The sequence below is a fragment of the Cygnus olor genome, chromosome 4, assembly GCF_009769625.2.
Source record: "Cygnus olor isolate bCygOlo1 chromosome 4, bCygOlo1.pri.v2, whole genome shotgun sequence".
In the NCBI taxonomy this organism is placed as follows: domain Eukaryota; kingdom Metazoa; phylum Chordata; class Aves; order Anseriformes; family Anatidae; genus Cygnus; species Cygnus olor.
The window spans coordinates 2,729,762-2,756,247 of record NC_049172.1 but is presented as its reverse complement, the minus strand read 5'-3'; the positions used below and the strand labels follow the sequence as shown (position 1 = coordinate 2,756,247).

The window sequence follows — 26,486 nt, the reverse complement described above, 5'->3', positions numbered from 1 at the left end:
GAGGGCTGATACCTTGCTTACAATGCTTTATGACTCAGCGGGGCAGGAATAAAGGAAGAAGGGCCACAAATATATTGAGACTTTGTGAAACCACAGCTGAAGTAGTGACAATTAATTTAAGGTGTCCTTGCAAAATGCACACATACACGAGCATGAATACAGTATACTGTAGAGTGATGCGCAAATACAAAATAAATACACATAGATGCTTAAGGCTTGCACAAGCCTACAAGATAAAGACAAAAAATAAGGTGGAATCTGGAAGAAATACTCTGTTCTGTTCATAGAGAGGTATAAAATGTGCTTTGTACATCTCAAAAGACTCTAACTGGTTTCAAAGTTACCACTATAGTTTCTTATATTTTTTTCTTGTGTTAGGCAATCTTGGAAGCTACTGCAAATCATTTGTACACATACACATGTGCAGCCTTCAGAACCACATACATACATACACGCATGCGCACACGTACCTGCAAGTCAGAACAGGCATCTCTGTATTTGGTTTTCAGAGGTGGAAGTTCAGTTTCTCTCCATTGCCTGAGAAGAAAGCAGCAGCACTGCTTTGTTCTGCCTCAAACTACTGGGAGATGTCTGTAATTCATAACCTCTTGTGCTTAAAGAAAAATTGCTTCCGGTACTCTAACCCTTCTGCTCCTAGCGCGCCAGCATGGAGCTGTGTGGAAAGTGTAGTTGCATGTTTTTAACTAACATGACTGTCTTTTGCACAGAATGGTTTTACTCCACTGCACATTGCCTGCAAGAAAAATCGCATCAAAGTCATGGAACTCCTGGTGAAATATGGGGCTTCAATCCAGGCTATAACAGAGGTAGAAAAATGTTTCATACCCTGAAGAAACATTCCTTCTCTCTCTCCTTTTTTGCTTCCTTTTTTTCTCTTTCCTGTCATGCCTCACTTTCACTTATGTTTTAATTAAACGAAGAAGCCCCTTCCCTACGCCCGTGCAGAGGAGTAAAACTGCTCTTGCTTTGTTTCGCAGTCGGGCCTCACACCAATACATGTGGCTGCATTTATGGGCCACTTGAACATAGTCCTCCTTCTGCTGCAGAACGGAGCCTCTCCCGATGTCACTAACATTGTGAGTATGGCTTTGACTAGAATCATCTGTGTGATGCCTCCTTCAGAGGGGTCTGGCCTACCATGCAGTTCAACCAAAGGTCACATTTGAATGATATTTCATTACGTTATTGCATGTTAGGACAAATTATCCTAGCACCTTTTAGCACAGCATTGAGGGGAAAATAACTATCGTATAGGCATTGTAAGCCACCTGTGGTTTCATGTACTCTTCAGCAATGCCTGAATAAGTAAAAGTTTCCCTTAAAAACAGACAAACCTCACCAAATACTTTCAAAGCTGTGAATATAAGCCAAGTCACAGGGAAGACTGTGTTTTAGTTCAGAATGATGAAATTTATATCCAAATGGCTCTAGTTTCTGCTTGCACAGTCTTGCTGGCTGTCATGAAATTGTGCCATTTGTGTTATTGAAAGGATATGAGATGCTTAAACCTAACAATTAAACAAAAATGTTAAACTCAAGATGTTGCTTTTATACAGGAAATTCCAGGACCCAGTGCCTTTTGAAAGAACATATCTAAACCTAGAAAATGTGACCTTTGGGAGGTAACAAAATGCAGAACCTGACTTACCATAGAAATGGTGTTTGTGTACCAATAGCCTAGTTACCAAGAATAATAATAATAAAAAGAACACGATAGTTTCCTGAGTTATATTTCATAGATATCTTACTGTTTTTATTTGTCAGTATAAACAAATATTTAACTTCTGACTGTCCGCACTTTGAAAGCAGCTCTTTACCAGCAAATAATGTTATAAGTAAGTGTTCCCAGCAAGAAAACAACAACAACAACAAATTAATTCAGGTATGCTGGACTTGGCAGTTTTTCCCATCGGTTAGAAAAATCTTAAATGGAACCCAGTGACAGCACTCAGCATGCTGAGATGTTTGCCTGAATTGTTAGAACAGACTCTTCTTGATAAAACCTCTTACTGCTTTCTACTTTTTTATAGAAGCAATTCTTACATAAAAACTTTATTGATGATATGGAATCCAACAAGAAATTCTTGTGGAAGCAATTAAATGTATTGTGGTGGTATTACTGGATACTTACGCGCAAAGTTTAATGCTTCACAATTTGTGCTACACAGGTGTCTTGGCTTTTACTTCGTAAGCTGAAGTTCCCTGTTGGTTTACTAACTGTTTTCAAAAGCTAAATTGCTTTGCTAATTCAAGTACAAAAGGGTCTTTATAGAAATCTGATCTTTAGAGGGTGAGAAATGTAAAATTTGTTCAAATTTTAAGCAGTTCATTCTTCAGGTAATAAAATTTATATAGATGAAATTCTATATTGAGGTTTGTAACAGGGGCTTTGGGATTTTGTTTGTTGCCTACTTAGTAATCAGAGCGGGTAATACAATGTTAATTTTAAAGTGACTAAATAAATGAACTCAGGGTGAAGAGAGTTTGCTTTAATTAGAAATTCATAACAAGCTAAACTCAGGTTGCTTCTTTTGCTACATGTAGACAGAAGGACAAGAAGACATGATTTCTGATGCAAAAGATCTTGACAAGAGTGTTTGCTTTGGCAATTATATTTTACCTTGACAGTCATAAAATACACTCCAGTTCTATAGTAACGAGAAGGAACTCATTAACACATAGAAGCGTTCAGTCCTGCTGTGTTATCATAATATAACAGGTAAATACAGAGCTCTTGATTGCAGAACTGCTCCGGTACCTAATGTACCAGACGTAGATGAGCTGCACAGGGACTGTTTTAGTCCACTTTATGACAGTAAGCTCAAAGAATGTTGAACTGTGAAAAATTATCTTGAAACTCTATCGTCAAGGAGCAGTCACTTTCAGTGTTCCTGTGCAAATCTATGCAAAAAGTAAATGCTTTGAATGTATCATCTGTACTTTGTTGTTCAGATCTGAAATTCCACATCACTCCAGTTAGCTTTCCAAAGTTTCATACACTCCTTCAAATTCTGTGGGCTGCAAAAGGCTTGGAATGACATTTATTCCATAGCCTGCAGACAGAGCTGGGCTGCTGAGCACAGATTTTACACATTTTGTGTGCTGGCTCAGTTGTGCACAGCCACTGCAAGGACTTTTAAAGCTGTCAGCTACACACAGCATGCAGGAAGAGACCATTTGGAAAAAGAATTCCCTTCCATCTTGAGGCTTGTGTGCCTCGCTGTCCCTCGAGAGAGACGGGCTCAATACACTCATATCTCCTGTATGGTACACAAGCTGATGCATCCGTGTGTAGAAAGCTGAGGAATGTATGTGACCAGGGGACTCTATAAGGCAGAATATTCTATAAACCAGGACTTTTATCCTAACCCTCTGTAGTGTTATTATGTTTGTCCAGGATCACCGAGTTTGCAAACCACAACCTGGTGACATGTATGCACACACTGTTCTTAACTGCCTGTCGTTGGCTCTGAAGACAGGTTCTCAGTGGGCAGAAACGCAGGTCTCTACACGAGCTAAAGCGTGGGCAGAGTTTGCACCATCAGAGCTCTGTTTCTTCACAGAAGTTTGGGACACTGACACTTTTTTGCTTTTCTACAGCGTGGAGAAACGGCGCTGCACATGGCAGCACGTGCTGGGCAGGTGGAAGTAGTTCGTTGTCTCCTCAGAAACGGGGCGCTGGTTGATGCCCGAGCCAGGGTAGGTGTTCTGCTTACAACTTTTTTTGCTTTCTCTTACTCAAAAACATAGCAGAAGCAGGGGAGCAAAGGAGGAGCAATTTCATTTTTATTTGAGCTGTGGGTTCAACACTAAGCACACCTGAAACAGTTCCAAAACCAGTAATATATAGAATGTGTGCGGTGGGTTGACACGGGCTGGTATCTCAGTCACTTGCTCTCTCCCCCTGCTAGGGAATGGGGGGTACAATCAGAAGGTCAAAAGTCAGAAAAACTTCTGGCTTGACAGGTTAGTAAGTGAAGGAGAAAGAAAAAACAAAACCAAAAAACTGGAACAAAACAAGCCCTCCCCCTACAAGTGATGGATGGAAAGGCAATCACTCACCACCTCCCACAAGCAGACTGCTGCCCAGCCAGTCTCCAAGCAACAGCTCCTTCGGAAAAACTTACCACCCAGTTTTATTGCTGAGCATGACGTTACATGGTATGGATTACTCTGGTCAATTCAGGTCAGCTCTCCTGGCTGTGTCACCTCCCAGCAGAGAAGGCCTTGACACTGTGTAAGCACTTTTCAGCAATACCTAAAACACCAGTGTACTATTAACACTGTTTTGGTCACAAATCTAACACACGGCACTTTATGTGCTGCTGTGAAGAAAATTAACTCCAGTTCTAGCCAAGCCCTGTACAATATACCTGGCTGAGACCAACAATAGCTGTTCCATCGAACTAAGAAGATGCACAGCAGTGTCCTAAATCCAAGCATCAGAGGTTCTGGTAGCAGTTAATGCCAGATTCTGAAACCAAGGGGACCATTTGAAGAGCAGGGTAGTTGGTGTACAACAAATAAGAACACAAAGGAAAGCAAGTGATGGAAGCTATGTGTCGTATTATCAAGAAAAGGAGAAAAATGTTTTTCTTCATAGTTCCTCTCTTTCTATTCTGATAAGACATTGCTGAAGCTCATCCCCAGAATTAACCGGCAAGCCCTCCTTTACTGCCTTCTTTGTATTATCAGTTCTTAAGATTTTTGCAAGACCAATGCATAGAGACATCCATTGGGATCAAACACAATATTGTGTTCAGGATAGTTCTACCTGCACTAATTATCTACTCAATTTGAGTTGTAGGAAGAACAGACTCCACTGCACATTGCCTCTCGCTTGGGTAAAACGGAGATTGTCCAGCTTCTGCTACAGCACATGGCCCACCCTGATGCTGCAACGACTAATGGATACACTCCACTGCACATCTCTGCCAGAGAGGGACAAGTTGATGTTGCATCAGTTCTCCTAGAGGCAGGGGCCTCACACTCCATGTCCACCAAAGTAAGACAAAATGCTTTGTGTCTGTATTCTAGTAGCACAGGCAGTGCATTCCTGTGCAAGTCTGTTTCATGAAGAATGTACTTTCTCTCTGAGAAATAAAGCTAGTTTGGGTCTTTTTTTGTTCTTATTTAATCCACAGTAATCCAGTAGACTGAAGTAACATCAGAAATTAATCAAATTTTGACATATTTTGCTGTAATCTGAAGTTGTGAGTTTGGTTCCCACAGGACCTAAATGCAGGTCATGAAAAATACATTGCCACAACAGATTTAAATGTATCCGAAGTTCTCGTTTATTTTTATCCCATTGTGTTACAAGTAGGGATTTTTTCCAAAAATTTTCAGAGTATAAAATGCAGATTTGGGAGGAGGAAGCAATTTTATTTTTTTTTTTCTAACGAACAGGCCTGCTTGCTTTTCAAAAACTTGTTTATTTAAATAGTAAAATAATTCTGGTCTGTACTAGCTGAAAGGAATGTTCCTAAATGCATGTTTATACAATTCAGCATCTACCCAGTCTCATCTAATTCTGAATCTATTTTCAGTATTTCTATAAAAGAGATAGCATATGACACAATAGGCCATTTTTCTAGACCGACAAAAGAAATAATCTGTGGAATATTACTGTTTTCTTAAACAAAAATGGTTACCAATACATTCCTAACATTGATGAACATGTAAGAAAATAGATACTGTGAATAGAATTATGTGCCAAGATAACTTTTCCAAATTTATCACATGTGAATAAATGATTCTTACCATTGTTTTAGGACTAAAGAAGTACCCCTGATATTACAGTTGTAGCTCAAAACATTTTTTTGAATCATGGGGTGTCTTCCAGGGTTTGCAAGTCCAAACTTGTAGCAATCCGAAATTATGATCCATGGATTACTGGGAATGCTTGCTGTTCTCCTTTTATCCGTCTGTTAAATCACATTAAAACGGCTAAAAATACATTTAATACTTTCCCAGTTTTCCATACGGCTTTATGACAGTTGCTTTAGTACTGCAGAAACATAATTACGAGGGAAAGATGTAGCCCTCTAGATAATCTTTGTACAAACCCATGATTCATGAGCTGGAAATGTTTTTGATTCCCTGACGTAAACTTTTGTTGTGGTGGGATTAATGGAACAAGTTGATGATGATAATAATCATTATACATCACTTATGTGTCAGGCAAATAGGTCAATGTAGTTCCCTGGAATTACAGTCAGGGCAGCGGTGCGGTCTGCCACCTACTGTCTTGCATTCATGAGTTTTCCTTATCAACATGATATTTGAAATTAAATGAGTAGGCAAACAGCATGTTAGCTTGACACAGACCTTATGTTTGTGCTTTACTGACAAGCATTCTAGAACAAATAGAAAAGGACTCTTTCCAAAAGGCAAGATTTTTGTCTTGCCACATGTTTCCAAAAGCACTACCATTGAGTCAGGCATGACTTTTCTTAGCTGAAGTTCAGAGGCTGCAGCAGAGGATGGTGACTATATAGATTAAAAAAAAAAAAAAAAAAAAGAAAATCATTTTTCTACAAACTCTCTAAAGAAGAAATACAAAGTTTGGAGCTTGTCTCGCTGAATTTAGTTGGTGTTTCATTGTTACTGGCAACAATTGGCACAAGAAATATTTCTAAAGCTGTCATCATGAAACTGGAAAATGCAGCTGGTTTGGAATAGAAATTTGTACAAGTGCTTTCATTGCCCACACAGTGTATGTTGCTAGTAGAATCTGTATCAGATAAAATGTCTGACACACTGTCGCCATGTACTTTGGACAGAATAATGAAATTTTTTGTATTTCATGCTTCTAAACTGCTCCTAAGAGATGATGCTATTTCTAGATATGGTGACTGATTCTAGCAGCTAGAATATAGGTTGAAGAACGACTTGTTTAATGACGTGGTTCTTGAAAGGGAGATGTCAACATGATTTTTAACACAAATGCTTTCTTTTGTCTCCTGAAATTTTTCAGAAGGGATTCACACCCTTACATGTGGCGGCCAAATATGGAAGCCTGGAAGTGGCAAAACTCCTTCTGCAACGTCGCGCCTCTCCCGATTCAGCTGGCAAGGTACTCACCAGAGAAAGAAAACAATAATCAGCAGTGGTTTGGATTCTTACTTAGGGTCTAACTGTGTGAAATATGCATGCGGAGGAAGCCTGCAGCTGCTTTCAGATGGTCGTGTTAGCTTTATTAAGATCACATTCTCCTGAGGCTGATGATTATGGGCATTAGCTTTGGAGGCAGTGCTGCTGCCCGTTGGGTTTAGGTTCCTCACAGGAGGGTACACTGTGCACGGCTGTGAGGACAAACATGTTTCTGTGGCTCAAGAAACACCGATTCCTCTAGGCTGTCTAAACTGTAAAAATCCTAATTAAAAAAAAACAACACGGGGGCGATGCCAGGTTTCCCTGTGCTGCGGGAACGGATTCTCTGAGGGCTGCCCGTGTTCACCCTCAGCTGCTTTTCCCCCCATATCGAACAGCCTAGCCCACCGCCTGTGGTTTCTGGTCACCATCGCTAACGTTAACCCCCCCCTGCTGCCCCATGCCCCGCTAACGCTCGCTAACCGCCCTTACAGAACGGCCTCACGCCCCTCCACGTGGCGGCCCATTACGACAACCAGAAGGTGGCTCTGCTGCTGCTGGAGAAGGGCGCCTCACCCCACGCGACCGCCAAGGTGAGCTCCGGCCACCCAAACAGCCACCCCAATGGCCACCCCAACGGCTGTGGGTCTGCTGTCCTCAGCCCAGCCTCCATCCTCCCTTCCCTCCTTCCCGCCGCTTTTCCCCATCCACTGTGGAAAGCTGGAGGCGGCACCGGGTGTCATCAGGCATGAGGGAAATTGCAGTTCGAGGTAAATAAAAAAAAAAAAAAAAGCCTCCAAGGGGTGGAGGGCTCAGTGTTGGAGCAGTTTGCCCCAGGGATCCTTGGAGGTGGTCAAAATGTGACTAGGCTGTCCCTAAGCAACCTGGGAGGCTGGCCCTGCTTCCAACTAGATGGCTGACACCCTGCCCAAATTGTTCTTCTTTGAGACCTTCCCTGAAAAAGAAGAAATAGATATGCGTATGCATATGCATGCCTCTCTCTGCCCATTTTTATATTTGCAAGCTTTAGTCATAGTTGGAACTCACTTTAGGATTGTGTAATATTAGAAACCATGTGTATATTCTGACCACACATAAGCAGAATTCATTCTGGGATTAGGAATATTGTTATGATATCACTGTGCTAGGCCCAGGCTAACAAAAAGGGAGAATAACAAGAGAACTGGTACCGGTTTCAGCATGTTCTACTCTGTATGAGACTGCTTTTTACATGCTGCTAAAAAATAGAGCCAGTCCTTGAAGTGATGATAGGAGAACTGTTGTTTACGCTGGGAAAGTTTCAGTTGCAGTAGGATAGCTTGGGAAAGCTCCCTTTTAAGAAGACACAGACCAACCGAGAGAACACCTCCAACAGAGACTGTTTGCTGTGAGCCAGAATTTTCCCACTTGGTGCTCTGTAAAGCAATTAAAGGTGGGAAGTTGCCTTGTTGCCAAAAAATACCATCAGCACCTTTCTGCTTTGCTTGAATGGTTAATTTGATCAGAGGAACATTCATCCCTATTCCTGTTTCCAACCAGAGTCACGACTGACATGTATCAAAATTCCATATGCAAACACACCTCTACCCACACAATCCCAAACCACACATAACGTAATGAAGAGTGTGCACCCATCATTCATCCCAGGGAATGTCACCCATCAGTCAGAAGCGAATATTTACAATATAGGTTATTAAAAATATAGGTGTGAAACTCAGGATAATTTGAAGGTATCAGGTCCTGTCTGCCTAGCGAGTGCCTGCTTTGTTCTAGTTTGTATGGAGAAAATAACAGACAGCCACAGCAGCAAAACAGCAGGGCCATGTGGGACATGTCTGGCACTGAAGATATAATGGACTCCCATCTCTAGTGATTTGGGGTAACAGCAAATAACATAGTTCAAAGGTGTCTGACTTCCTAGGCTTACGTGGCTGTTAACTTTATTCTCATTTTGTTTCCTGACATCTGTTAGAATGGATACACCCCTCTGCACATTGCTGCCAAGAAAAATCAGATGCAGATAGCTACCACTCTACTGAACTACGGGGCTGAGACCAACATTTTGACCAAACAGGGAGTGACCCCACTTCATTTGGCCTCCCAAGAAGGTCACACTGACATGGTGACCTTGCTTTTGGAGAAAGGATCCAATATCCATGTGGCAACAAAGGTAACTCACAACTGGAGATGAAGTACTATGGTGGGAGTATCCACTAAGATACAAAGTGCAGCATGAGAATGATGTAATGTTATTAGAAATTGTTTGCTTCACTTCTTTATATGTGTATTCGTGAGCCTGCAGAAGTGATGACGGGTGGGTGAACAGTAGAAGTGTGGAGAGGAAACCAAGCCATGGCAGATAGATTGACCAGTTAACTTATATCATGTAATTAATAGCTGTACCGGGTAGCCCACAGGAGGAGCTGCAGCTGTTTGCCATAATCGGAGGAAAATGGTGCAACACCTGACTCTGGTAGAGGGCTTACAGCAGAAACCGTTTTCCAAAGCATTCAAGAAGGCAGGACTGCAGCATTTTTGTGGTGTTGCAACCTTGCCATTGCTGAGCTGTTTCACATATGCTGCTAGAGTTTTACATTAGATGCAAAAGATGAGGAATGTAAAATTCAGGAGGTTGTGGGCCCATGGGCTGATTTAGTAACGTATAACAGAAACCTGAGAGCTACAGTCCAAAAGAATTTAGTGCTCATGCCAGCAAAGGCTCTTTTCCTCATATATTTTACCCTTCAGCCTTCCTTCTGAGTGGAAGAAATTGGCAGCCTCTGGCAAATAACAAAACAACAGTATCAGTGGAGTACTGAGTAGAAAAAATGCTCTGGAGGACCTTTCCAGTCTTTTGGATTTTCTATGGTTGTACATGATGAGCCCTATATAGAAAACTAGCTGCCTCCTCAAAAACCTATTACTGTAGGTCTTCATAGGTCACCAGATTTATCCATGCACATATATGTAAATCTTACACACCTAAGGTCAGAAGCCTGCAACTTTTGTTTGTACAATTCAGTATGGAAGGCTCAAGTCTCTCATTATCTGGAATTAGTGTAATATGCTATATAAACAATTAAAAACAAGGCTGTTTTCATTTCTCTTTCAAAATTTGTTCTCTTCCTTGTTCATGGGCAAGCACTGTTTGCGTGATCACAGAGAGCTTTTAGTCAAGGTTGCATCCTTGGTGTCTTTGAATGGGATCTGTTTTTGGAGTTCCTTTCTTCATTCTGACTTGTGCCTGCAGTTGTCAAGGTTCCCTTTCCCGTCTGAGGAGTGGGAAGCCCAGTGAGTGTGCTTCCTGCCCTAATTTATTAATGGGCTTCTCCGTTAATAACAGCTTCTCCAGTGACATTATTGTATAAAATATGAATGTGATCACTGATGCCTGAAACATTTACGCTGTGGTTCTGGTGATGTAATTGCTGTGGAGCTTTGTCAGCCGGAACAGAAGAAACATCAACTCTACTTTGTTTAAACCCATATTTCTAAGCTATAGCTAGGGTCTAGTTTCTTAATTTTTTTAAAGATGCAAAAGTGAGAAAGGCCCGATTTCTCATGTAAAGAAGATTTTATTTTTATCTCTATTTATTTATTTATTTTATATATTCTATCTCCAGACCGGGCTGACATCCTTACACCTTGCAGCTCAAGAGGATAAAGTGAATGTTGCCGAAATACTCACAAAACATGGTGCAAACCAAGATGCTCAGACAAAGGTAAATCATGGAGTGACTACTGTCTCCAGTGTGCCAAGGGATGCTATCGTTGTAGAGGAATGTTCCACTGAGCTTGCAGTTTTATTTCCTTGTTCTCTTGTTGTAGCTCGGTTACACACCTTTAATCGTCGCATGTCACTATGGAAACATCAAAATGGTGAATTTTCTTCTCAAGCAGGGAGCAAATGTTAATGCTAAAACAAAGGTAAAGAATTTTTCATTGCTTTCTTTTGCTCTTTATTACGAACTTGTCAACCAAACGCTGCTGATACATACCAGTAGGTGCCTTTCTCACTATGAAACTACAGTTATTGGATGGTAGGCGTCCATATCTGTCGATTTGTACTGAAATGTGATTTGTATTGGAATGCATTCTGTCTGCTACATCTCCTTGTGTAGTGTTCACAAAAGAAAAGTCAAGTAACTCTTTGGGTGTGTCAGGGGATTATTTTTTTTGGTGCTGGTGTTTTTTTGTTTTATTTTCATATGCAACTAACAAGTGCAGGCTTGTTTCTGATCGCATTCACACATGGTTTACACCAGTGTAATACCTGTGTCTTGCCAAACTGATAAATAATAATTCAAAGACTTTGAGGGTGATGCCATGTTCTCTCCAGTCTGTTGGTAGAGTGGGAAGAATTACTGCCAACTAAAGCATGGGTGGCATGACTTTGGGAGAGGAAGCAGCAGCAGTGGGAGAATGCAGCTTACTGGTGACATTTTGTTTTGTTTTGAAAGGGAGCTGGGTCCCCTGTTATTGAACAGTTCTACTGAAGTGGACCAAATTGCCAGACTGAATGTAATCCACTAATTTCAGCAATTTCTTTAAATATAGGCTGGTGTGCCTAACAAACAAATGTGATGGCTTGTGTAGCCAGATGTGCATATCCCCAGAGTATATGAAACAAAAAACAGACTTTCTGGTGACTGCAAAATATTCAAGCTGAGGTATTTAGAAGCTAACTAAAGGGGCATACATACTTGTATCTTTAGTATTAGGTCCCACTCAATGTGTACAGGGGCACTGGAACAAGTTCTGACGCTAGTTCTCCCAGGTATTTCACTTATTTAGAATAATTTCATTAGTCAGCGAGTTTATATGACGGTAAGGGGCAGTGTTTCTCCAAAATCTCATGTCAAGGGACCAATAAGAATATGGGCAGTCTGTCAACCAGTACTGTGCACTTGGTTTAAAGAGCAAATCAATCCTGGCTGGATTCAGGGTAGGCATGTTGAAGAATAAGTAAGCTCTCGTGCCTGCAGGATGTTTTATGCCATCTCCGGTGAAAAATAGTATTACTGAACTCTGTTTTTAAAGGACTGCACTGATATTTAAGTTAAGATAATAACTATACTTTGCACTACAACCTACAGGAAAATCCTCCTTTGATTTCTTAGTAGTTCATGCATGCATTACTGTACATGTAAGAACTGTAACAGTTCTAAACTATCACTGTTTAATTAGTTGTACATAGCATTACTTGCATCTGTTGAGTTGCGAAAGAGATGATTCTCAGAGTGTGTTCAGGGCCTGCCCTCAGGCTTTACCTAAGTGTACAGTGACATCAACTTGGTATTTTCTCCCAGTTTATTTTCTGCTTGCTTTCAAACCAATTGCAAATAATTTTGTAAATGAACTGCCTGACTGGATTTACATAATACCATCTCAGATCAACTAGCCAAAGTACACTTTGGCTGTGTTCCTGTATTGTATAACAACAGAATTGAATCACTGGAGCAGATAACAAACATGCTTAACTGTATATGTTTAATACAGACATTGTGTACGTGTTTTTCAGTGTAATTATGGCTTGGCCAGGCCTTTTTGAAGTGAAAGTAAAGCTAAAATGATTGACATTTTTAACAGGTATATGTTGTTAGTCTTTTTAAAAGCAAATGGCATGAAATCACTGCTGTTAAAAAATTACATATTCTTAAATTGTATCAAATATTTTAAAGGCAAATCTTAAGGCTTCTACAGAAAGCAAAAAGGTGAGAGAAGGAGAAAAGTTCTCTGCTTCAGCTATGATTCTGTGTCTTTAGCATACCACTTTAATTTGCTGTTCCTCACTGTTCCTATCCAGAAATTGGCTTTTATTGTGTGATGTAAGATGATAGATGAATAAAAATATTTTCTTTAAGTTTTCATTAATCTGGGGAAAGACTGTTATTATTACTATAGATTTATCATCTTTGGGTCAATTGATGGCCTAATTTCTTTTTGAAATGTCTCAAAAGGAGCAGAATTAAGCAAACCAAAGTGTCTAATCTAATTGCTGCTGGTTGTTACTGTTGTTCTTTGTTTGCTTTTATGGTGACCACTGTGGACAACAGAATGGGTACACCCCTCTCCACCAAGCTGCTCAGCAAGGCCACACTCACATCATCAATGTTCTTCTCCAACACGGGGCCAAGCCCAACGCCATCACCACTGTAAGTCTGTGAAGTGTCTGTGGAATATGTTTCCCTAGATAGTTCTTTCCTTTCCTTTCTTAAGGCTTAATAGCAAGTCTTTGTTTTGGTGCGAGTATTCCTCATACAGCTGGTTGTTAGATGTGTAAATGTAACTTCCTCTCCTTTTCCTTATACTCTTAAGGTAGTTCAGATATAACTCAGTGTGCACTAAGCTGTATATGACATGAAGAAACTGATTTCTGAGCTGCAGTGTCAGACAAGCCACACCTAGTTGTGCTGTGCTTGTTCGGTTGCCCTCTCCATCAATTCTTCTGTCTGTAAAATGGTATCTTGAGAAAGATTTTTCCATAAAAAATAAAGGGAAATCTGAACCTGCGTTTCTTGGAAGATTTGCATCCAGATTTCTGTCCCTCTGTCCACTGGTTCTCTGTTTTAGGTTCTTACTAAGTTCATGGGTGTTAATACCTCTTCAAAGACCATGAGTAACCTCTTGCACAGCTCCTTTTCCATGGTCAGCTGGGAATGCAACTGTTCTATTTCATGTTGATGTTGTTGTTAGTCACCTCTACTTGGGCAATCTTTAAAATGCAGCCAGAAAGTCCAAAACCTGTGGTCTTTCCCAAAGTTGCTCCGGCTACCATGTATGTGTATTGTGCATGCTTAAACTGGCACTGGGGACCTGTTTGGTCCTGGAACAATCACATGGGATAATCTTCTGTGAAGTTAGCTAAGATAGCAGTTTATGTGCCGTGATTCAAGGCACCAGTATCCAAACCATGCATCCAAGATACCAGTATATGTGTATCATCAACAAGAAATCTTTAGTCAGCTTCTGGGCCTGAAGGTTCTGCTGGACACATTCAGCCAAAGGTTTCTTTACTTGAATTCAGTCCTCAAGTTGGGTCTGTCATGCCAACTCTTACCCAAATCCAAGCAGAGTCTCAGGAATGTGTCTGCACTGCACAGTTTGCATGCTTTTTCAGATACTAGCTCGGTTCTTGTCCACATACTGCAACCTTTAAGTTGACGTAATTGAATTTCAACATGAGACAGCTGACATGGGGTTATGGGAGTGGGATATGGGCAGTTAATGTGCAAGTGACAGTAACAATCACACTATTTGTGTTGTAAAGATGCTTATCTATTCATTTTGTGCTGCTAATCCACAAACCCTGCATTGCTTCAGGGCTGCTGAGCTAGGCTAATGCAGAAGAACTGAAATGATGGGTAACTAAAGCTGATACCTAAGGAAGAGAAACCCTCAGGCCGACACCCTGCGCATAGTGCAGTGGTATCACAAGAGAAACCATTACAGTGTGAAGAGCCATACAGCGGCTTTCCACGATTCCCCTAGTAGGCCAGCATGTTGTTCTTCAGTTCAGTGCAAAGTAGTGTAAAATAGTTCAGTGTGCAGCTCTTCATGGAGAATCATGGAATATGTCTCTCTGCCCCCTCCCCAAGTTGAGTGGCGCAGTGCCCACGGACTGCCACATCGCAGAGAAAGAGCCAGGTCACTCAGAGCAGGCTGCCAGTCATGTCGGTCAGTTCTGCAGGGAAGTTATGCCCTCAAAAGAGTTATGGATGATTTAGCAAGTTTCTGATGCTTCTTTTTCTTTTTTCTTTTTTTTTTTTTTCATGAAAAGGTTCATTAATTTTGCTTCCTCTTGTGGCTGGCCTTATGCTACAATGGAAGAGCTCCTCGAAATAAATTGCCATGGACCCTATTTTGAGGCAGTTTGAGTGGAATTTCAAATGCAGCGAGACAGATGGCAATCTTAATTACTGTTCATTTAAAATGAAAGGTTACAATCTATGTTCATAAAATTGAGTTAATAGTACTTATCTCCCAATCTATTTTAATGTTCCAGGTGATAAACTGGAGATAAATATGCCTAAACAATTACTAAATTACCATTGTAATATGCATTTCCTGAATGGCACATCTGTATATCATGGTCATTTAAACTGCAAGTAAATGTATTTACATGGAAAATAATTCCCAACACCCAAGCCTTATATAGGCTTGTTTTTGTGTTTGTTACCATCAGCAGCTTTTGTGTACTTTTTGTACATACATTTTTGTTGTAAGGAGGAATTAAAGTGTATGTGGAGAATATAGCTGTAATCTTGTATTCCTCGAAGAGGAGCTGCACCAGATAAAGATCTTACAGTTTCAACTGGAATTAAAACTGTAAGATTTAAAAATACATTTAAAAGAAGAATATCTTTAATATAAATCAGTTTATGCAAAATGAAGCATGAACTTCTGCAGATGAGACATACTGTGTAGTGGAATTTGACCACCAAAGGGTTAAAACATACAGCACTTTTTTTTTTATTTATTTAGAATAGCAGGCAGATGTAAGTGTGTTGTGTTACCATGGTAATCAGAGCTATAGTCTTAAAGAAGTTACAAAGACCAAGTCAGATGTAACGATAAAAAAAACAGTGATTTTCCTAGGCTGCGCCTTGTTTTGGATGGAAATGCTGGCTCATGCAGTGTTGAGAGTGATCTCATTGGTTCACATCACAATCCTCCCTCTCATTTCTCTCTCTCTCCTCTTCTCTCTTTTTCTCTCCAGAATGGTAACACTGCCTTAGCTATTGCTAGGCGTCTGGGATATATCTCAGTGGTCGATACGCTGAAGGTTGTAACGGAGGAGATTACTACCACCACAACTGTGAGTTGCAGATGCATTAAAATGTTTCTCTTCTTTATTCAGAATGTTGTCTTTCTTTTCTTCCCTCAGATTCCCCATGTACCTCTTTTCTTTTTATTTTCTGGTTTAAGCCCCCCTTTTCTGTTAGAGTTTTGCAAAAGTGCTTTCAATATATTTTTTAAGCATGTAGAAGTGTGTGCAATACATCAGGTTTTACTGAGCCAGTTAACAAATTTTATGTGCATACAGAGGGAAAAACAACTACTGAGGGGCAGAGTAAAACTTTTTGTCTGGAGATGGGTCTGAGCTACAAATCCAAACTTCCCAGAAGTTTGTGAGTTGTTGTATAGATCCTGCCCTGCTTCTCTATTTGTCTTTTTACCTTTCTCCTTCAGTCTCTTCTTACATTTCCGCATTTCTTTTAACACCTGCTGGGGCTCAACCATTGCAGCGCACCACAGCAGGCTTCTTAGCATTTGGACTCTACCAGCTGTGGACTGGTGCCAAGCTTAATGATGCTCACTAGATGGCTCTGAATCGCATCAATCATTTTTTTCACTCAAGGCACTTTCAGTTCAAATGGATCCTGTTTTTCCAAAATACGGAAGAATTTTTCCTTATGTGTTCAGTCCTCTCACTCTTGGTAATCTGTATTTTTCAGGGTCCATCAGCAAGGTGATACTGTTGCTTTAAGCCAGGAAAAAACACGTATTTTGACAAACTGAGAGGGGAAGGCTTTCTCTCCTTGTAATTTTACCTCCCATCTACAACTTTTTTTAGAAGTTAGGAAGGGACAACATCAAAAATAGTGCATCATTAAAGAAATCAATTTTACTATAAATTTCCATTACTGCATTTTATCTTGGAACCTTGTTGTAGGATCATGCCTTTTTTTTTTTTTTTTTTTTTTTTTTTCAAATGCAAGTAAGATTAGAAGTCTAGAAAACCTATCAGATCTAGATGTCATTTAGGAGCTCACAGATTGCTTAATGGATGCCACTACTCAATTAGGGAGGGGGCTAGGGGAAGGCGAAGGAATGCACTCTTGTTTAAAGAAATGGGAAAATTTGATTTTGCTGCATGCTCATGGCAAGTCTCCTTGTTATTAACTGAGGAAGATGGAATAAAAGTAGCATGGCATAGGGTTACAAATAGAGTGAGCCATAATTTATTAAAGACCTGCAAAAATCAGACTGAGTCAGGTTTGGACAAGGAATTCCAACACAATTCCAGAAGTCTTTTCATAAGGACTGTAGGTTTTTGTTGATACTTCTTTCACTTTCTGATTTGACCATCTAGCACATCACACACATACAAGCATAAGCACATACATATCTAGAGATTTAAAAAAATATAAAAGCTAGATAAAATTTTTCAAGAAACATTAGCTCTGTTTTCTAAAGTATATATTTTTTTGTTCTCAAATGACACCTTTGCTGTTCTTAGTCTGTTCTTTGCTGTGTCCTGTCACCCTTTTTCTATTCAGGCCTGACATAAGTTGTAACTTCCTTTCTATCGTACATTGCATAGCGCTGTAGAACCTTGTACCTTGTCATATATACGTATAATATGTTTAGTAATAATAAGGATCCAACTGTGAAAAGACACCTGTGAGTTATTTACTTTGGTTAAATGTTTCTTTAAACTTTGAGAGTAGTGGACTTTTCAACCAGATACCAGATGCTTGAGGTTTAGGACTGAATCAAACACTGAAACTTACTTGCATAGCTGAACTCTAATACTTGCATATGAGAGAAATCTGAAATCTTGCACTGTGTCTGCGTACAAACCACTATTTTTAAAAGCCAGGTGGGAACCCTCAGTGAACTCAGCAGATTTTTCAGATATGAATTTGTCTGAATCTTTTACCTTAGGGATATACAGAATGTAAACCTCTGTTGTTGTTGATGATGATGGTAGTTACTGTTCATTAAATACAATTTTGAACAAGTGCTAAAAAGGAGGGATAAATAGCAGGCACTCACAGGCACTCCCTGCAATAAAGTTCTCCAAATTATGAGGTTGGTATTGCCAAACCAGCATTTAGCATTGAAAAAAGGTACTGTCACCATAGCTAGTTCATTCTCTGAGGTTGTAGCAGAGTGATGCATGGAGGATGTTAGAGGGGCTGATGCTTTATTAATATTCAAGTCACTGCCATTTGAGATGAGGAAAAAATCTCCAGTGCCAAAGCCTTTGGTCTAACTTTGAACAAATTTTCCTCTTACTTATACAAGTATAGTTGTTAGTGGAGCCACATGAATACAAAACAATAGAGTAAGGTGCACATATTTTTACTCTGTTTAGAGATGAAATGGAAGTAAAACAGAACAAAGACTTTCAAAGGTTTACTGTGCAATAGAGTTTGGGGTTATTTATACAAATAGGCATAGTTTTCTTTTAGACAAATTAATGCACGAGGAGCCTTGTGATTTTTTTATGCTGTACTGCTGTTGAGTAAGCAATTGCTGAAAGTGCATGCAGGTTTATATAAATCCATCTGAATTATTCTGTGTGAACACATGAAATTCTGGCCCTGCAAAGAAAGTTTTCAATACAGAAGCTTAAAGTGAAGTCCAGAATAGAGTTCTCAGTGGCATAAACAATAGTGAGTGGGCCATTCATGGAACTGGATAAGGATTTCAAATTTTGTATTTGTCATTTTTAATGTGCCTATCAATTAAAAAAATCTAATACATAAAAAGATTTTGTTTAAAACAACAACAACAAAATAATTCCCAGCTTCTGTTGGGAATTGATGTAGCATTAATGATTCTTACTGAGTTCAGTGTTCCAGAGATGGTATTACAGAGTTTTTCTTCTGAAATACAGTCACACATGCACACACACATATACACACACATTGATTCATTTTTCCAAACTGTGTTTCAATTGTTAAATTATGTAAAAGTTTTCTTATACTGAAGGGAAAATCAGGAAATAAATACAGTATCATTACTTCTTTGTAAATAAATAATAGTGCCTGAGGTTGTTATTATACAGGAGAAGTACAAGTCTAATTTATGAATAAATTGATGCTGTGATAAATGAACCTTATGTACTAGGGTAAGCAGATCTAAGTGAATACAAAGACAATACACAATATACCTGACAGGCTGTGGGGAAGATACTCTACACCTGTAGCTTGTGGATCTGTGTATTGTAGCATCCTTTCACTTCTCTGTTCTTCTAAGTCAATGGGTTTTGTACATAAGCCAAACTGGGGAAACAAGTTTTCTTAAATAAATTTTGGTAATACAACAAACATGCAAAAACTAGCATTTGTGACTCCTAGGCAGTTCACTTCTTTCCCCTTTCTTCAGAACTTGATCATCTCCTTCTGCCTTTGTTTTCCTGACTTTTCTGTTATTTTACCTGGGGAACCTACAAACTGGCAATAGCAAATCTGTGTTGCAATTTGTGTAAATATTATTATAATGGCAATTAGGATGCCAGTAAATTGGTACTTATGTACACTTTGGTATTTCACTTGAAAAATGCACAGCCCCCTTCACTTGGGTTTATTTCTTTAGCATGGTGCCAGTGATATTTTTTTATTATTATTATTTTTTAGTGTAGGATGCATTTGTTAACTCATTGCTGTATTGTTGAAGAGACAAGGTCAATGTCACCTGAACAATAGCATGCTCTCCATCTGTCACAGCTGGCTTTGTCACCCTACTGCATTTGTATCTGTGATAAACTGTAGGGATGCAGGGGGAAAAGTCAAACATATTGGTGGAGGCATCCAGTGAATATAAACGATTTTTTTCAACACAGCACATGTGTTACGAAAAGCACTGCAGCAGAAATAACTGATTTCCTGAATCATGGTTAAAAGTAAGTTTAGGAGACCTAATTGGGATTACCATTTGAAACAAATGTCATTGTCCTTTCCCTGTACCTCAGGAGAATTGAGAACTGCTGTCACAGTTAAACAAATTTTCAAAAATGTAAAGCAGGCTCTTTAAACAAATTTCCAAAGTAATTACTCTATTGCTAACTTTGTTAGTTTTGCAAGTGCAGTATCTTAGAGTAATTAAGAATGCCATCTTTGTCAGCTTGTTAGAAAAGTAGAAATATGAGGCAGAATCTGGAAAATACCTGGTAGGTTTTGTGCGATGGTAACGGCTATTGACTTCGCTGCTTGATATCAATGGGCATTTTCCCAAAAGCACGTTGCGTAAAGTCCTGGGGATTTGGCTGACATTAATTAGCACTCAGATTGTATGCTCTTTCACTGCTTCTGCGTATAATGTTAATTTATGCTTGATAGATACCATCCACAATGGGGAGTGAAGTACTACCTCAGTGGGAGTTTCACAACACCCACGGTCTCCTGACATTCCCCTCCACGCCAAAGGGGCACATCTGCTGCCACATGCCTCAAGGGGTGACGAGTTCACTCCCCTCCACAGCTCCTCAGTTCAGCTGACTGTACAGAGCTGGGTGGAGCCAGGGAAATATTTATTTTTCTGTTGTGACTAATGCTGTTATAATCACTGCTCTTGTTTAAGTCCCTGACATTTTGTCTCTTGTATTGGAACACTGAAGAGCTTACTTCAGACAGCTTTCTCACACCTTGCACTTCTTGCAGCTTCTCTCATTGTGTTATCTACTTTTCTGATGTCTATCTGGATGCCAAAAGGATATCCTCCATTCTTAATTCAGCACCCCTAGGCATCTCGTGTTTCCTCCTGGAAGTCATTTATGCAGATAAAATCACATATAAAAAAAATCTTCCAGCATTCTCCTGCTCTGTGCTCTTGCACTTAGTGTCTTTTGAGCTGTACTTGGTCCATGCTTGCCCTGTACCACAAAATCAGAATCTCCAAATAACATTGTTCTGATGTATACGTGATATGGGGGAATACAAATGATTTATTAAAGGGATACCATTAATATGCAGTGTAGTCAGTTCTGGGGGGAGTGGAGGAGAAAGAAATGTTTCTAGTGATCTGTGTAGATCCTTCACATCTTTTTTTAGTTTCAAAATTTCACATCATTCATAACTTCATTTCCAAATGCTTTACGATTTAATAATTTCCATATGCCACATGCAACTTTGTGAATCTCTTCTGTAGACATTACCTAATTCATTTTAAAATCATCTTGGAAACACTGGACCGAATTGTTCTGCATGCACCATTTATAAATAAATTTGCTGTGAACTTGCTATTCTTTCTTTTTTTTTTTTCTCTTCTGACTAGCTCATTATCTTTGTGTGTGTGTGTTGTAGTACTTCTCAGCCAGAGTAAATGTCACCCTATACAGCACTGAGAACAGGAGCTTCTGAAGTAATGTTGAAAAATATAGTTAGGGAAAGGGGAATCACATTATGAAATGTCTCAACAGATCCTCACTTCTGCTGCTGTTGAAAATATTCTGTTATAAACTTTGCTGCCTCTTTTGGTGTTTAATTTGAGGATTGATGATTCTGTCTTTGCAGACTGTAACAGAGAAGCACAAGCTAAATGTACCTGAAACAATGACTGAGATTCTGGATGTTTCAGATGAGGAAGGTGAGCAACTTTAAGTTCCTATTCCATATCACCTATGCCACCTGTAATACAGGTTTAGGATAGCTGCTTCCGTACTTCTACATCTTCGTTTTGCAGTGCTTGAAATGATGATCTGTGTAATAGCATTTTTTTAATGATGTAATCATTATGGCATTTGAATAAGTATGCCAAAAATTGACCCAAACCAAAACACAACTTCTTTTTTAAGAAAAAAAAAATAAATAAAAGCTTACTATCTTATCTGAACCAAATCAGCAAATGCAAACATTTCCCAACTTGACATTTCAAAATTTAAATGTAAAGCAGTCCCAAAGCTGGAATTGACCCTCCCATAAAGATGAATTTGAGCAGTAAAATTTTTGGATCACAGCCACTTATTTCAGATACACATATCTAGGAGTTCTGCTTAATTGGAAACATTCACGTAAGAAGATGCATAAGGTGGAAGGTGAGGACACTGTTCCGTAGAGGGAGTATTTGGCACACGCAAATCACAGATGCATACAGCATGACATAAAGTAACAACATGCTAATAACTTTGGCACTTTGGTCCCAGACTTTATTGTGTGCACAGATGAGAGGCATATGTTGTATCGCTTAGCTAAGTCCCAAGAAAATTTCTGTGGACTTCTGTAGGGACTGATAAAGCACTGTGGTTTTAAACAGCAGAGAGTTAAGGAAATAGCTTAAAAAAAAATCCCTTTCTAAAAGCTCTTGAATGGCATCTTACAAATTTTAATCACTGGGGCAACTAATATATATACATGTACTTGCAAAAATTTTCTAAGTCCTTTTTGATAATCAGAAGTGTTAATTAATACTACAGTATCTTACATATGTCATATTTTATGGTTACTATTCTTTTGTATAAATAATTTGTAGAGAGGTTGTAGTTTCAAAAAATCCAAGGGATTTAGGAACGCAAGTTCTTTTTTATTTTCTTTTTTCCATTTTTTCTTTTTCTTTTTTTTTCTTTTTACAAGGAACACAAATGCACTTGTGGTTTTAAATTGTTCTGGAAGTTACTCACATTCATATTCCTAAACTGCTTGTATTACTTTGCAAATTATGCTGATAAATGAGTTACACTTGGGAAAATACTTTGTTTAGGCTCCAGATACTATTTTTTTAAAATGCTTGCAAAGCTGCAAGTCAAAGCAAACAAGTGTTTATTTGTTCTGTTTATTTATTTTATATTCAAAATAAGCTATTTTCTGATGCAAAATGATCATTTAAGTTCTTTGTGTCAGGCGTATTAATGCTGTATTTTCTCTGTTTGAAAAACATCCAACTGCTTGTATAATTATGATGACAAAAGACCTTTATATTACCTGTAGCCTTATGTTCATTTTGTTTCATTTTCTCCCATTCTTGTGAACTATCGTTTAGCCATCTTTAAATCTGCAAAGCATAGTATGTTTATCTGCTTCTACAGGATTAATATTTAGGGTATTTCTTTTTCTCAAATCAATTTGTATGCTGAACAGCCTTTAAACACTCTGATGATGAACGCTTCAGTGATGGGGAAGTATATAGTGGCAGAGGTGCTGTTAGCAGAAATTCATGGAGTAAGATTTACAGACTTTCTCTTTTTGCTTTACTTGGTTTGTTTGTTTTATTTTTGTGTGGAAGCAACACAAATTTGCTTAAGCTGGGTGCCTAACACTGCTCTTTCTCATTACTTATAAAGTGTGGCTGGGCTTGTGTGTCCTGAAAGGTGGGAGGAATAAGGGAAGCCAGAAAGTCCAAGATTTGTTACCTGTATCTCTAATTAGTTGGCAGAACTTACTGTGGCCATCCAGCATGACTAATGCTCTCTGGTGCATTGAATTAACATTCTCTGCTTCCTGTTACCATCTGACACCTACTGTTTGTCAATAGCCAACCAATATGATATAGGTACTCGGGCATGTTGCCTCTCAGGGCTGTACTGAGCACTCACACCAACAGTGCCTCTGTCTTTGATCCTGCTGCAGGTTGCTAAGCAGGTTGGCCACAAGTAAAGCACCTCATGCCATTGTCCCTGTGGAAACAGTTTCTAGAGGCAAAATATTGAGGATGTTGAAAAAATGGCTAACGTGGATGGTATTTATTACAGGAACATAAAGTAGCTGGGGGCAGAAAGAGTGGAGAACTTTTTAATACGGAAGATGAACCTTTAGTGATTGTGTAGTCTTTATAAGTGGCTTGCAATAAGGTTTCTCTAATACTGTGTTCTTGGCAGCTTTAAAGTGACACAGTATGTTCTGAAATAAATTAATGTGACATGGTAAACCTGCCAGCTGTAAGCATATAATGATAAAGTTAAACACAACAAAACTACTGGAGCAAATAAATCCTTGAGGTTCCATGGTGGAGCCTGTTCATCCCTGGTGGTTAAGTATTTTGCATTTTGCCTGGAAAACAGTTATCTTGCATAATTAGTATACTGTTACAATAATAATACAGTATTCTTACTCCTAAAATCCAGTCTTAGCAGTATAAAGTAAAGGACCGTATGGTCTATCAAATATTTTGGCTTGGTAGGTAAGTAATTCTTTAATTTTCATGTTTAGCACTAGCATTATTTAGAATTCTTTACCTTTTAGCATATCTTAAAAATCCTACTTCATCTGCTCTAGGCCTATTATGTGGTTCTAAATACGTGAGATACTCTGTGGCAGTAATGAGCCTTTCCTGCTCTGTGACTGTGCAGTTTTATTTAGCAGTTTTTTTATATACCACATAAATACACACATGCACATGTGTTTCTTACTGCTGCTTTCTTTGCTTGTAGTACTGCCAACCATGAAGAGTGTTTAAGGATAGTCATACATTGTTAAATCAATGTTCAGAAGGTAATGGTCTGATATCGGAAAAAAAAAAAAAAAAGGTGAAGAATGTGCTGCTCGGGATTACACTACAGATTCCCACAGGCATAGATGTTAAGTGATGTGATTCCTGAGATACATATCCAAGCCAGCAGAAATGCCTTGTGTGCATACAGTCATACTATAAAAATGTGCATTTTTTATCATCGTATCTGATTTTGCCATTTGTCTGTATTGTGACAAGTTTTAGTTCTGTTAAAGCTGTTGTCACAAAAGAAGCAATTTGCACTTGAGGTGTCCTTGCAGCAGTAATGGGCAAGTACTGCAAAGTATCTTTTAAAATTTGAGTGAAATCTACAGAATTAGTGAAGTTAAGCACGGGCAGATGTTTCTGTTAGGACTAAGTCAGTGCAGACACACTATGAAATCTAGACTATTTTTTTCTCTCATATGTTAATATCGTATTGAGGAATATGTTGCTGTTCATCTGTACTCATTTCTTACATTATTTTTGTGGCTAAAGAACTGTACAGACTGCTGATGATTTACCTTTGCGAATCCCATCTGAGACAGAACAGCAAGTGTAGCTCTCTATACAGACCAGTCAGTAAAAGAGGTTATCAAAGAGCTCTCACTTATGTCTGTTTGGACCTCTATCTTCAACTGTTTTCAACCCATATACCTTTTATAAGCTTCACTGTCTCTCTGAGAATAAGTTCTGGCCGCTGCAAGAAGTTGTCATAGGTCTAAACCACACGTTTCCATATCCTGCGTTATGTCAGCACAAACGTTGCACCATGTGGTGAACCAACCCTGAGAACTAATGTATCCAAAAATGAATCTTTGTTTTTACAAGCTGTTTTTCAACCAGACTACTTTTGCAGGCAGAAGGGAATAGAAAAGGTGAAGCAGAAGGTGAGACACCATTGTAGTGGCAGCATGCCCCTGAGATGGCTATCATAAAGGTCAGTTCACACTGCACAGTCATTAGTGCTGACATTTTCATTGCAAAGAAGGGTTAGACAAAAGTCAAGCAAACTGTCACGTGCAAATAGTCAATGGAGTCTCAAAAATCAGATGGCATCACAATATCCAAAGAAAAAGCATCCTTATCATGAGGAGTGCTTGTCTAAAAGTTGGTGGAGATTCACCCCAATGCCTGGTTGAAACACAGGGTTGTTTTTTTTTTTTTAATTTGTATTTCTTGAAAAAAATCTAAAGGCCATAAAGTCATCTTAAAAAGAAAGACAGTAGGACATTGAATTTGTTGAAATGTTCATAAAAATGGAAACAGCATCATTGCATGTCCTTAAGTAATTAAAAAAAAACAAATATATACTAGTACCTATATATGGTAGTGACCCTGGGTCAGATTGTTGCATTTTTCCTCTCACAGAGTTGCTCCTTTTTCCCCCTTTTAGTTGTCAAGCTTGATCAAAATTGCGATACTGCATCATCTAAACATATCCACAGTAACAGTATCTGCATAACAGTGGGGTTTGCTATCCCTTCATGGCTGTGCATCAGTGACAGTGACATATCTGTATACTATTGCGCTGCCTAAGGACAACAAAAATGTGATCTTAGATTCTAAAAAAACAGTCTACAGCTAATCCATTCCCATTTACATCAGATTTATGATTTTAAAAAATATCCATTTTATGGATTAAAAGTTTTTTCCAGAATAGACCTTTTTTTTTTTTTTTCATTCTAGACAAAGTGTCAATGAACAGAACTTCCAAAGTTGCTCATTAAGTCTGGTTCAGATATACATGATCAATGGAGTCAGGCCATGGACTGAGAAGTTACTGCTTTGCAGATATACAGTCCTGTAGGGTTCAGGAATTTATTTCTATACCACTGGTGATTCCTGAGTGACCCTGTGAAAGTCAGTGTAATTGTCTTGGGCCAGTTGTTGAATGGAATAATAAGTTGCTTTGCCTGGCCCTTTGGGACCATGGAAGAAAATGCTGCATGCACCTGTCTACCTGTCTTCATAACTGCTTGTCTGGAACTAACGGACTACCTCATTAGTATTATGAATATTGTTATTATAAAATGATAATGTGCTCTGATGCCCCAAAATATTATTTTGTCAAAGAGAACATTTTCTGTTTGTAGTAAATGCAGCTTGCACATTGATAAAAATACTGAATTCCACAATAGTACCTCTAACAGCAGTAAACAATGCTAAAATGTAACAGCGAGTACATTAATGTTACTGTCATATGCGTGAGAAAC

The 26,486-nt window shown here is 38.9% G+C and overlaps 1 protein-coding gene across 1 annotated transcript in view; it reads left to right on the top strand.

Moving 5' to 3' along the window:
- The window catches only part of ANK2 (ankyrin 2), a 166,016-nt gene that overhangs the window by 66,592 nt on the left and 72,938 nt on the right, over window positions 1-26,486 (top strand). Inside the window, 12 exon segments of the mRNA XM_040554653.1 lie at window positions 729-827; window positions 999-1,097; window positions 3,622-3,720; window positions 4,829-5,026; window positions 7,001-7,099; window positions 7,611-7,709; window positions 9,089-9,286; window positions 10,740-10,838; window positions 10,945-11,043; window positions 13,173-13,271; window positions 15,836-15,934; window positions 21,363-21,435. Coding sequence (XP_040410587.1) covers window positions 729-827; window positions 999-1,097; window positions 3,622-3,720; window positions 4,829-5,026; window positions 7,001-7,099; window positions 7,611-7,709; window positions 9,089-9,286; window positions 10,740-10,838; window positions 10,945-11,043; window positions 13,173-13,271; window positions 15,836-15,934; window positions 21,363-21,435 — 1,360 coding nt within the window.